Below are 12845 nucleotides of genomic sequence, written 5' to 3'. Positions count from 1 at the left end.
CAGTGGGGGATTTCTGCCTGCTTTGCCAGCACCCTGAAAGTTCAGTGATTCACTGCTTTTTAAAAAACAAACCATCCACCCTGGAAAGCTGCAGCCTCCTTTGCAACTCCAGGAGAAGATCCCATTGCCTGCTCCATAGTTCTGTCTCGGAGTTAATCATGTGGCAAGTTTCACATCAGTTCTCTTGTTTAACAAGCCCAAGTACATTCCCTCTAATCTTCAGGATCATTCCAGTCTGTTGTCCATGGGATTGATGTGGCATCAAAGCCTGTGCTTAGCTTAGTGGGAGCTTTTCCTCCTGGGTCTGTCCCTGTCCTGGTGCTCTGCAAAGACATTTCTTGCGCCTCCTCTTCCCTTTGCCACCCGTAACCATCAGGGCAGTTTGGGATTGAGCTTCCCCAGCAGCAAAGGGTTTGCCCCAGCACTGAGCCATCCCTCCTGTCTTCCAGATAAAGTGTGACCAGTACTGGCCAGGCCGAGGCACGGACACCTACGGGATGATCCAGGTGACGCTGCTGGACACCATCGAGCTGGCCACGTTCTGCGTCCGAACGTTCTCCCTTCACAAGGTGAGCTTGTTCCTGCTTTTCCCTGGAGGTGGGCTGTGGCACACTCCTCGCACACCCCACGGGCAGGGGTGGGGGTACAGGTGCCCCCCCTGACCCCTGGTGTTCCTCTGTCCCTGCAGAACGGCTCCAGTGAGAAGCGGGAGGTGCGGCAGTTCCAGTTCACGGCGTGGCCTGACCACGGTGTTCCCGAGTATCCCACCCCCTTCCTGGCTTTCCTGAGACGGGTGAAAACCTGCAACCCCCCCGACGCTGGTCCCATCGTGGTGCACTGCAGGTACCCCTTCCCTTCACCTGCACTTGCACGGGGCCACCCGTGAGGGAGGCAGAAGTTTGGGAGGGTGTGGATTTGCTCCTGGCAAGAGTGTCCTGTGAGGATTCCCAGGCAGCATCTGAGGAGGATTCCTGGGGATTCCATTGAGCACAGCATTTCCTGAGATGGTGAGGGGTGTAGTTGGCAACAAACCACCTGGATCAAGTGTCCAAGGCCGGGTTGGACGGGGCTTGGAGCAACCTGGTCTAGTGTCAAGTGTTCCTGCCCAGGGCAGGGGGTGGAACAGGATGAGCTTTAAGGTCCCTTCCAACCCAAACCATTCTGGGGTTTGATGATCTTGTTAAGCAGTGGGAGGTGCCCAGTGCTGTACTGGTGTCTGCTTCTGCGTGATGGGGTTGTTTGAGGTCACAGTGGGAAAGGAGGAGGATCAGGTGTGACCTCTGAGCAGTGTGAGGTGTTGGGGAGGCAGAGCTGCCTCAGCTGTCCAGGGCAGAGCTGGCAGTGATTGACAGGGGGTTTCTGAGCGCTGCAGCCACTGTGATAATGCCAAGCTGAAGGCAGGTAGAATTCCCTAATTCAATTTACAACCCAATGAAGCCTCAGTGCAGATAAATCCCTGTGTTCCTCAGGAGGATGTGGAGGAGCCTGCGGGTTCCTCGGCACTCAGGGAAGCTCTGAGCTGTGCAGGCTGCTGGGGAAGCTAATCCTGCCTCTGCTAGAGGATGCCACTCAAACAGTCTTTGTGAGTGGGCAACTTATCACTGCCCTTGCAGATAGCAATTGTTGTGCACCTCCAAAAATGAATAAAGAGGAGCTGTCAGTTCACAACCAGCTCCCAGATCAGCCGCTAAATTCTTGCCAAAGCTCCAGTCACCTGCTTGGTTCAGGTGTCAGGCAGTCTAATTAACAGAGATCAAGGAGGCTCCATGAAAAAAGGGGCAGCACTGGAATGGTAAAAGGAAGCCCTTTATTAGCAGTGGCACAGGCACAGAGCACTGAGCCCTGCTGGGGTGCAAATGCTGTTACACACAGGTCTGATGTTACCCCGATGCACAAAAACGTTTAGGAAGAGAGGTGACGTGTGTTACTCGTCACCACATCAGTGCCTTCTCAGCTGCTGAGAGATCTGAGCGATTGAAGAGGCTTTTTCAGCCTTTACATCGTGCCAGCCCTTTGCTCAAGACTCGAGCTGGCACAGCTGTGTGTGCCCAGGGTGTCACAGACGAGGAGACACGGGCAGAGCAGTGTGGAGGGGCAGGAGGCACCTCACCAGAGGCAGCTTGTCCTCGGGTGACAGAAAAGCTGAGTTTGGGAAGTGTTGGCCAAACTGAGCTGCTCAAAGCACGTCACAAACTCCTTGGGGCTGAGCCCGAGTGCTGCTGTGTGGGGCAGAGGGGCTTCTCCATCCTCTGCTCTGTCCCAGCAGCCCCTCCCTGCTGGTGTGGCAGCACTGGCCCAAGCAGAGCTCAGGTAAATGGGGTTTTAGGTTCCAGTGCAGGCTTTCCTGGCCCCAGTGTAGCACTGTGCTCACACACCAGAGTGACACAGAGCAGCACTTTGGTGTCACCACTGTCCTCTCCAAACCCTCCAACACAGTGTTTCTAAACTGGATCAAGAGCAGCAGGCTGAGGTGAGTGGGCAGGGACACTCCCAGCACCAGTTCCAGCCGACAAGTTCCTTTAATTCAAAAATCATCCTGTGGCTGAACCCACACCCATACAATCTCCTGAGCTGGAAGGCTCGTCAAGTCCAACTCCTGGCCCCAAACCCCCACCATTCTTGGCTGGTTTGCCAGGATTTCCTTTGCCTCAGCCCATCACCAGCTGTTTGCCAGGGCTGTGGTTCCTTCCTGATCACCAAGTGTGTTTGCTGGTCACCCTCTGCCTCGTGCATCTGCTTGTGCCCTGCGTTTGTGGCAGCGGGAAGATCCTTGCTCACGGGGGGGTGACCTTCTGAGTGGCAGAATAACCCACCCCTTCCCCCCTCCCCTCTCGTCCCCAGCGCGGGCGTCGGGCGTACCGGCTGCTTCATCGTGATCGATGCCATGCTGGAGAGGATCAAACATGAGAAGACAGTGGACATTTACGGGCACGTCACTCTCATGAGGTCCCAGCGCAACTACATGGTGCAGACGGAGGACCAGTACAGCTTCATCCACGATGCCTTGCTCGAGGCCGTCGCCTGCGGCAACACCGAGGTCCCCGCTCGGAATCTCTACAGCTACATCCAGAAACTGGCCCAGATCGAAGCCAGGGAGCACGTGACGGGCATGGAGCTGGAGTTCAAGGTAAGGGGTGCTGGGTGGGAGCAGCAGTGGCTGGGGAGGGCTCAGGATTCCTCACTGGCGCTCAGGCAGAGCAGACACGGAGCCTTTATGGGGCTGATGGGAACTTTCTGGTTCCATGTTAGAGGTAATTACTTTTCTGAGCTGAGCTGCTGCAGTTCCCGGGGGAGACCTGCCTGTCGCTGCCGGAGGCTCCTCTGGTCATTTCCAATCCAGATTGAATTTGCTCCCTCTTAAATTGTGTTTTTTTAACCGGTTGGGTTTTTTATTATTATTCTAAAAGTTTCGCTTGAGGGAAAGGGCTCAGACTCCGTCCTCACGCCCCCCCCAAAAAAAAACAAACCACAAGAGGTGGTGGAACAGGGAGGGGCAATTCAGAGGGCTGGCAGAGGGGTCAGGAGAAGAGCGAGGCTGAGGGGGTGGTTGTGCTCTCTGTGCCCTCAGCGCCTGGCCAACTCCAAAGCCCACACCTCCCGCTTCATCAGCGCCAACCTCCCCTGCAACAAGTTCAAGAACCGCCTTGTGAACATCATGCCCTACGAGACCACCCGGGTGTGCCTGCAGCCCATCCGGGGCGTGGAGGGCTCCGACTACATCAACGCCAGCTTCATCGACGGCTACAGGTACCTCCTGCCCCGGGGGTGTCCCCTGAGGGGCTGTCTGAGCCCTTGGGATGGGGCTGCGCTGGGGTTTAACACTGGGGCTGTTCTGTGTCATCACAGCAGTGCAGTGCCACAGGTAAATTCCCACACCCCCCCTCCAAATCCAGCCTGCTGATCCAGCTTTTTACCCCCCTGTGGTCTTAAATTACTGATCCCCTGAAGCAACCCAGCCCTTCTCCAGCTGCAGGTCCTAAACACAGAGTGGCAGCGAGGGGTGGGTTTTGCTTCTGGGAGGTTTCTAAGTGTGGATCAGTCTTTTCATTACGTTTGTGATCTGGGGCCGTGGCAATGCTGAGAGCTTCCCCCAGGCAGCACAGCCCTGTGCTCCAGCCCTCCAGGGCTGGGTTTGGAGCCCAAACTGAGGCAACAAAGCAACCCCATGTGCAGGTTCCCTCACGTGCTGGCCCAGGCTGTGGCACCAGGGCTAGGGCAGCTCCGTGCCTGGTGATTGGATTCTTGATGCTCTTCAGGCCCAGAAAACATGGATTCTAGTTCATGGAATCAATCCCAGAATGGTTTGGGTTGGAAGAGACCTTAAAGATCATCCTGTTTTACCCCCTGCCATGGGCAGGGACACCTTCCACTATCCCAGGTTGCTCCAAGCCCTGTCCAACCTGGCCTTGAACACTTCCAGGGATGGGGAGTCCACAACCTCTCCCGTTTCAGGGGAGGAACCCCTCCAGTTCCTAGTTCCAGGAACCTCCTTGCTAGTTCTGGTTCTTCCACAACCTCTCCAGTTCCCAGTTCCAGGAATCCAGAATCAAGCATGTTACACCTTCTTCCTTGTAGGGCACCATGGTGGAGTGAGCTCAATTTACCCCTTGGAAATGATATTTAGGGAAAGCTTCACCACTGGCTCTTTTTTTTTTGACCATCAGCACCAAAGACACCCACAGCCCTTCCGACCTCGCGCTGTTCCAGTTCTTGCCCAGCCTTTCCATGCGTTTCCCAAAGCTCCTGCCCGGGCAGTTCTGCCGTCCCTTGACCCTCTCCTTGCTCTGGGCTCTCCCCCCAGGCAGCAGAAGGCCTACATTGCCACCCAGGGGCCGCTGGCAGAGACCACCGAGGATTTCTGGCGGATGCTGTGGGAAAACAACTCCACCATCGTAGTGATGCTGACGAAGCTTCGCGAGATGGGGCGGGTGAGTGGGGGCCGGGGGGGGGCAGGGTTGGGGACAGTCCTGCAGGACAGGGACTAACAGGGACCTGTCTTGGCCCCGGGCAGGAAAAGTGCCATCAGTACTGGCCCGCGGAGCGCTCGGCACGGTACCAGTACTTCGTCGTGGATCCCATGGCAGAGTACAACATGCCCCAGTACATCCTGCGGGAATTCAAGGTCACGGATGCCAGGGTGAGTGCCTGGAGGGAGCAGTCTGAACCCCTGCAGTGCGGGAGGGGGCTGGCACAGAACACAGGGTTTGGTGGGTTTGACTCCTTAAAGAAAGGCTGAGGTGAAAACGCTTTCCCCTGGGAAAGTCTGGGATTATCAAGGGAGGAGAACTTATGGAATATCCTGGTTGGAAGGGACCCACAAGGATCATGGAATCCAACTCCTGGCCCTGCACAGCACAAGGTGGGGGTCAGCCTCTTTTCCCAGGGAACCAGTGGCAGGATGAAAGGAAAACAGCCTCAAGCTGCACCAGGGGAGGCTCAGGTTGGACATCAGGAGGAATTTCTTCATGGAAAGAGTGGTCAGGCACTGGAAGGGGCTGCCCAGGCAGTGGTGGAGTCTCCATCCCTGGAGGTGTCCAAGGAAGGACTGGAGGTGGCACTGAGTGCTCTGGGCTGGGGGACAAGGTGGGGATTGGTCACAACTTGGACTCGATGACCTTGGAGGTCTTTTCCAACCTCAGTGACCCTGTGACAACCCCCAGAATCCCACTGTGTGCCCGAGAGCTCAGCTGTGATGAGGAACAGAACACACACACACACACACACATACAGATTGTGCTTGACTATTTGTTCTCACAAATTGAAAGTAGTTTCTAAGCTCTCCCACAGTCGTGAGTCACTTTGTTAGAGGCGTGCCTGGCTTTTGGGTTTGCTTGAGATGAAAGCAGAAAATATTTCCCCCAAAAAACTAATAAAAACCTTGCAAAGGATTCTCTGCACCCTACAGAAAATGTGCTCTTGTCTGGCTGTCACTCATGTTCAAAGGAACACATTCACTCCAATAATCTTCGATTCGCTGTCGGATTTCTCATCCAAAGGAACATTTCAATACCTCCTCAAATTTGTTTAGCAAATGTAACCCTCCCTCTCACAAGCAGAGTCGTTGCTTTTGAGGTTGTCAAGAGTATTCCAGAACCAGATAATTCAATTTGCAAGGTTGAGAAGGAGGATGCCTCATCAGTCCTCGTAGAACAAGATTTATCTTCCTGTCAGCTGTAATTCTGACACTGTGGCAACGCTTTGTGAAGATTGATAGAGAGGCCATCACCTCACCTTGAATGTTCCCTCGCTGAAGACTCCATCTGTGCTGTCTGCAGTGGTCAGAGCTTTCAGCACCTGCCAGGATATGGATCTGTGCTGACAGGCTGACTCTGGGAATGTCAACTGCAACATAAGCAGCTTCATCATGGTGGATCTGGATAATAAATACGGGGGCACTTGCCCAGAACACAGACTTGGCTCAACTTCTTGTGCCCTTTAACAAACTAGCAAGGAATTTTTATATTTTTTTTTTTTTTTGCCTTTTCCATTTGTTCTCCCAACTCCAGGATGTTTTAAAACTCTTCCTGTTTTCTCCCCCAGGACGGTCAGTCACGGACTGTTCGGCAGTTCCAGTTCACTGACTGGCCAGAACAAGGTGTGCCAAAATCAGGAGAAGGTTTTATTGACTTCATTGGACAGGTACACAAGACCAAGGAGCAGTTTGGCCAGGATGGCCCCATCTCTGTCCACTGCAGGTAGGCAGGTGCAAATGGGAACACCTCGTTCATCTGGGGATGCAAAAGGAATTAAAATCCAGATATCTCCCCCCCCCTTTCCCACCCCATCCTTGCAGGCAGATTTCTCAGGGGTGTCAGTGCCAAACACTTGCTTCTGCTACCCAGATTCATTTCCCTTCTGCCCTGGGCACTGCCCACAAGGCTTTTGAACCTTTATATATAGAGGAGAGGTATGAAATGCTGATACTCTGGAGGAGATGGGAACTTTAGTGTTATGTATGTAACATATATAATATTTAACCTGCAAAATTAGAAATATTTTTACCACTTTCAGCCCAGTTCTGCACCACTAATAATTACTGACAGCAAGAATTTTGTACCTCCCTACCCATGGGTGGGAGAGGACTATCTGTTCTTCAAAATATTTAATTTTAATGTTACATGTTAGTAATAATATTCCCACTGAACGCTGTTTACCACTACCCAAAGCTTTTAATTTTTTTTTTTTATTATTTCACTTTCTCAAACATTTTTTTGGGTCAAACTCTGGCTATTTCTGGGTATTCATCCTGGAGGACTGACCCTCCACTTCCAACACGTTCCCAAGGCACAGCTGAACTGTCCCCCAAGCTCGGGGTTTACAGGAGCATTTGAACATTGTAACATCCAATTCCCTGGGTTTTTTCCTGCCCTTCCTGCAGCGCTGGCGTGGGCAGGACCGGAGTGTTCATCACCCTGAGCATCGTCCTGGAGCGGATGCGCTACGAGGGGGTTGTAGATATTTTCCAGACTGTAAAGATGCTGCGAACACAACGACCTGCGATGGTGCAAACAGAGGTGAGCAGGGTGGGGACCCTGCCCTGGCCCAGCCCAGGGTGCTTCCTGCCTTTGGAATCATGGAATGGCTTGGCTTGGGTTGGGAGGGACCTCAAAGCCCATCCCGTGTGCAGGGACACCTTCCCCTGGACCACGTTGTTCCAAGCCCCGTCCACTGTTACCAAACAGCTCCTGATTTGATAGGAAATAAGTAAATAAATACAAATTCCCATTGCTGTGAAGCCTCTTAAAGATTTCCTCCCAATCTGGCAGCCTCTGTTCTTATCTCATCCCCACCTCTGGGGTGTGGGGGGACTCACCTGCCCCCAAGCACAGCCCACCCTGGCTGTGGGGAGATGTTTGGTGCCTGAGAGACTCGGACAGAAAGGGAAGGGCTGGGCTGGGCTTTCCTCTCCCAGGAGAATCAGGGAGGTTCCTGCTCAGCTTTGTGCTGTCTGGAAAGCAGGACAGGGATCCCAAGGAGCCGTTTCCCACCTCTGAAACTGGTTCTCTTTGCTCTTGGCAGGATGAATACCAGTTCTGTTACCAGGCAGCTCTGGAGTATCTGGGAAGTTTTGATCACTATGCAACATAAAAAGCCATCGTTGTGCAGACTCTACCAACCACTTCAGTCCTGGAAGGCCTCTTCTGACCCAGGAGGAGCGCTTGAACTTACAAAACTGACTCAGAAGAAGTACCTTTTCATCTGGACAATGCATCGGGGAGCAGGGGGGAGGATTGGAAGGAACACCCCTTCGGGAACTCCATGGTGTAACCTGGCCCGCCCAGAGGCAGCTCGGGAGGTGCTTGAGGGGCTGCCTGAAGTGGTGAACTGCTCTTGTTACCTCAAGTGGTGTTCGCTGTGGAGGACGTGTGGACGTGGTGAAAACAGATCCAAAAGCTAAAAAAAACACGCCTTGGGAAACGTTTCTGCTGGAGAAGGGAAGGAAAAAAAAAAACAACAAAACAAACCGACTTTGGTTACATCATTAGAGTTCAGTTTATTTACTAATATAGTTGGCAGTCTTTAAAGGAAGTCACTTGCAGAATTGAAGGTGTTCTGTGAAAGAAAAGGAACTTAAATCTCAACACTTGGGCAAACTTAGGGTCAGGAGTTCTTCTAGCTGGAGTCTTAATAACCTCAGCATCAGCACTGGGAGGATTCTGGGCTTGCAGGCACCTTGCAAACAGCACCCACGGAATGCCCCTGCCACGCCAGAGGTTTTATAGCTCACATTTTGAATACTTGGAACATTCCTCATTTCTTCTAATTCCAAAATTTTATTTTTTAGGATATTTAAAAGGATAGAGAAAGAGAAGGAGAAGTATCAAACCCCAGAGCTGGCTGTGTGGGGTGGCCCCCTCCCCTGGTGCAGTGGTGGGACCTGGGCTGGGGTCACTGACTGCTGGCTCTGGTCCCCTTTCCAGCACATCTGGCTTTCCTTGGAGCAGGGTGGGACACCCCAGGAAGAAAGGCAGCCCCTTCCCCAGGCTCTTTGCACATTCACACCCCCACCATTCCTGCTGTGAGCAGCTGTGCCCTCCCCCTCAGTCCCTGCTCTGGGAGCATCTCCCTGCCAGGAGCCCCAGAAACACCCTTAAAGGAGTTTATTTCCAGTAAATTTATTTCCAGTATCCAAGTGGTTCTTGCTGCCAGCCCCTCACCTCTGGGAGCCATGTGGAGCTACTCTCAGGACTATCCCAGTACCACGTCACAGCTCCCAGTCCCACCTTGGCACAGCTCCCACCATGCTCCCAGTCCCACACATCCCCTGGCACAGCTCCCAACGTGCCCCAGCTGTAAAAGAACTGGGAAAGATCCAGGAAGGTGCATCCAATGGCAAATACTGTGAGTGGCTTTCTTTAAAGTATCGATGTAACTGTAACAAGTGACATTACCTTTTTTTTTTTTAAATAGTGTATTTTTTCCTTTTTTTTTTTTTTTAAAAAAAGACAAAGAATATCAGTCAATGAATTTAAAAGAAAAAATTTGCTTATTTGTTCATATTATGTTCAAAGACAGTCTATTTTTTCACTGTAGAAATGTTACGTGTAATGGCTGTGATATATAAAAAATGCAGTGCAAATTGCTACTTCTACATATTGCTTTTCTACCATTTAAAAGGTTTAACTTGCTCATGTAAGAACAAAATGTCCTTTCTGGATTTTTTTTTTGTATTTTTATGGGTTCTTTTGTTTCCAGTCACAGACATATCCCAGGGAAGGGTGGGAGAGCAGCAGGTGTGGAGGTGGTGGCAGTGCCAATTCCCTCCCCTTCAGCTGTGGCCACACAGGGCCAGGGGTGAACTGGGAGATTCAACAGCACCAGTGGCTTTATGGGGACTGGTGAGAGTTTCTTTTGGAGCCTTGACACCCATCAGGGGCTTTAACATCCCAGGTGTGTTGCCCAGGTCTCTGTCTGTGTGCTGGGTGTAGCTGAAATGCTCTTCCAGGAGTTTTCCTGCACAGAGGACAGGATTTCTGGGAAAACACACACTGCCTCGAGCTCTGCTTGCCTCTGACTTTTCCCTTTTTTTTTTTTTTATTTTTATAGAAGGGGTAATCATGGCCATCAAGTGCTGCCCAGAAACCCCCACACAACCCATTTCCTGTCTTTAACCCAAAAAAAAAAAAAGAAAAAGAAAAAAAAAAGAACCGACTGAAAGGCTTCTTCGAGATTTTACTTATTTGTGTGAAAGTTGCCCAAATTTCTAAGTATGTTGCAGCAAAATCTTACTGGACAAGTTTGGGGGAGGGGGGGAGGTTTTTTTCTTTGTATGAGAGCAAAGTGCTGTTGCTTTCACACTGTTATTTCAAACTGAAACAGTAAAGTGGTTTTCATACCACGGTGTATGTAGATATATTGACTTTGTATTAAAGGAAGATTGTCTGAAGGTCTGGCTGCAGCCCCGTGTGTTGGGGGGAGCGGGCAGGGAGTGAAGCAGCTGCTCTGTGCAACCCAAGCACTCTGGAATCCTCCCTGCTGCTGCCCAGGGCCAGGTAACAGGTTGCTCTCCCTCTGCTCTGCTTATGCTCCTGCTAAAAATAGGCCCCTGTACGAGCCAAACATGTGGCTGCAAAGAAACAGGCTCATCTGGGAGCTTTGGGCCAAACAGTGCAGAGGCACAGGCACCAGTTTGCTGCTGGTTTGGTGATGGATGTGTGTGGGAGTGCAGCCAGGACCAGAAGGGTTCTGCCTACCTGGAGGTTTTAACCTTTGTTAAAGGTTTTGTCTCTGCTGCCTTCACAGTGTTTCCCTCGTGTGGCACAAAGCTCAGCACCCCTGTCCCTGCTCAGGCTGGAGCCCGGGGGGGACAAGGGTGCAGAGCCACAGTCCAGGTGCCATCCTGGCTCGGGATGGTGGCTCTGAGCTACAGCCAAGGAGTGGGAGAATCCTCAGTGGATAAAGAGCCTCCCTCAGAGCAGGAGCCAGGGAAAGCAAATGGTTCCATGTGAGGGTCATGGCACAGCCGAGGGAGGTTCCCATGCCTGCACTGAGATAGTCCAGGAGGAGAAGGCAGATCCCTGGAAAAGCCCGTCCATCACCTGCAGAGCAACAGGGTGGGGATGCCAAAAGCAGAAGGCTGAGCTCCATCTCAGTGACAGCCTGGCACGGGTTGCCCAGAGAAGCTGTGGCTGCCCCATCCCTGGAAGTGTCCAAGGCCAGGTCGAACAGGGCTTGGAGCAACCTGGGCTAGAGGAAGGTGTCCCTGCCCGTGGCAGGGGGTGGCACTGGATGGTCTTCAAGGTCCCTTCTGACCCAAACCATTCTGGGATTCTATGAGCTGCTGAAAACCTCTCGTCCCACTGAGTCAGACCTGGCTAAGCCAAGCCCCAGAGTTTCCCAGGTCTGTGCCAGCCATGGCTCCTCCTCACAGGTAGGATGAGCCCAGCCTGAGCTTCCCACCTCACCCACCTTATGCCAGAGGGGAGCACAGCAGGAGAGTCTGGCGAGGACACAGCGCTTTGGAGGATGATGGAATTGTTCTGCATCAGGGATTCCTCCCTCCCTCCCTCCCACAGCTGGGCTGGACCAGCACAGCCACCCTCTCCCTGCTACACTGACACCACCAGCAGCAGTTTGAATCAGGCTTAAAGAAAAGAACAAAAGATTAATTAGCGAGTTCGCCCAGAACCTGATGAGCAACGGGGTGAGCTGAGACCCCAGGGAACTGCCTCACGTCCCAAACCTTGTTACCCCATGGGAGAGATGGAGCAGGGAGAGGGAGCCAACCAAACATCAAACAGCAACCACCCTGATGGCTCAGGAAAAAAGGAGAAGGGAATAAACCCCAGAAATCTCCTGGTTTATTACCATGGCTCGTGTACCTGCCTCCCTCCAGGCAGTCATGGGAATAGTAATGAGGTTTGAAAATTCATAATCTGGACTCAGATAATTTGTAGCACGAGTGGCTCCACGGCTCAGCCACACGACACAGGACAGACACCTCTCCCCAGCCTTCCAGGGGGTGATTTTTGATGCTCACTTTCTGTTCTCACTGAAGAACAGAAAGGAAAAACTGATTTTTCTGCTAAGCTCTGTTCCTCCCCCTCCCTCCTTCCCTCCCTACCTGCTCCCCTGCACTCCCAGCAATGCTATTCCTGTCCCTCTGTGACGTTAATTGCTCCCATCATTGCTCTCCAGGCTCTTATTTTGGTTCCATCCTTTTCTGAGCTGGCGTGACCATCCCCCGGGTTGAGATGCAAAACCCTCACGGAACTGAAATAAATTCCACACGGAGCACAGGAAGGTGAGTGACAAAGAGAATTGGAACAACAGCTGGGAACTAAGTAAATCTCTCAGAAAAACCCAACCAACACCACAGGAAGCCAGTTAGGGAAGCAAATATAGAATGAAATCTCGTTGAAGGGGTGAGGGTCACTCAGACTTACAGCAACACTGAGCCCACCTTGGCCCTGCAGCTGGGATGGTCCTGCAGCAGCTCCTCTCAGAAGGTCGAGGAACAGAAGCAGCATTGCTGGGAAGATCCCATTCCCATCTTTGCCTCCTGGTTTCCTTTGCATCTCTCCTTGCAAATGTAAAACCCACGAGCAGAAATTCCAGCAGAGCCTGTGGCACCATTAACAAACCTGGCTCCCTCCTCCTCTCACACCACGAGATGAGGAAGAGCTTGGGGGAGGAAAGAGGCAGAAGGGCCCTCCATCCCCAGATGATGGACACATAGGGATGCTCCAGAGAGAGATTCTGGCACAGAAAAACCCACACCCCCAGTGACAAGGAAGGGACCAGAGATGCTCATGGCCAGTGAACACCTCTGTGGTTCCCTGCAGCTGGTCTGGATGGACCCCAGGGAACCAAAGTGGGAAACACAGGTCGCATCACTCAGGGGC

At 52.4% G+C, this 12845-nt stretch overlaps 1 protein-coding gene across 17 annotated transcripts in view; it reads left to right on the top strand.

Moving 5' to 3' along the window:
• The window catches only part of PTPRS (protein tyrosine phosphatase, receptor type S), a 158552-nt gene extending 148165 nt beyond the window's left edge, over positions 1–10387 (top strand). For all 17 annotated transcript variants that reach the window (XM_027706167.1, XM_027706160.1, XM_027706159.1 and 14 more), the window contains 9 exons: positions 450–569; positions 689–843; positions 2842–3127; positions 3569–3747; positions 4802–4928; positions 5012–5137; positions 6541–6695; positions 7379–7514; positions 8020–10387. In XM_027706167.1, the coding sequence (XP_027561968.1) occupies positions 450–569; positions 689–843; positions 2842–3127; positions 3569–3747; positions 4802–4928; positions 5012–5137; positions 6541–6695; positions 7379–7514; positions 8020–8088 (1353 nt within the window). In that variant the 3' untranslated portion in view covers positions 8089–10387. The remainder of the gene's footprint in view (positions 1–449; positions 570–688; positions 844–2841; positions 3128–3568; positions 3748–4801; positions 4929–5011; positions 5138–6540; positions 6696–7378; positions 7515–8019) is intronic.
• The last annotated feature ends 2458 nt before the right edge of the window (positions 10388–12845 follow it).

Source organism: Neopelma chrysocephalum, unplaced genomic scaffold (assembly GCF_003984885.1).
Source record: "Neopelma chrysocephalum unplaced genomic scaffold, ASM398488v2 Primary Assembly neopelma1_365, whole genome shotgun sequence".
NCBI classification, from domain to species: Eukaryota; Metazoa; Chordata; class Aves; order Passeriformes; family Pipridae; genus Neopelma; species Neopelma chrysocephalum.
Note: the sequence above shows the minus strand (reverse complement) of the source record. Positions and strands in the feature narration are given on the sequence as shown.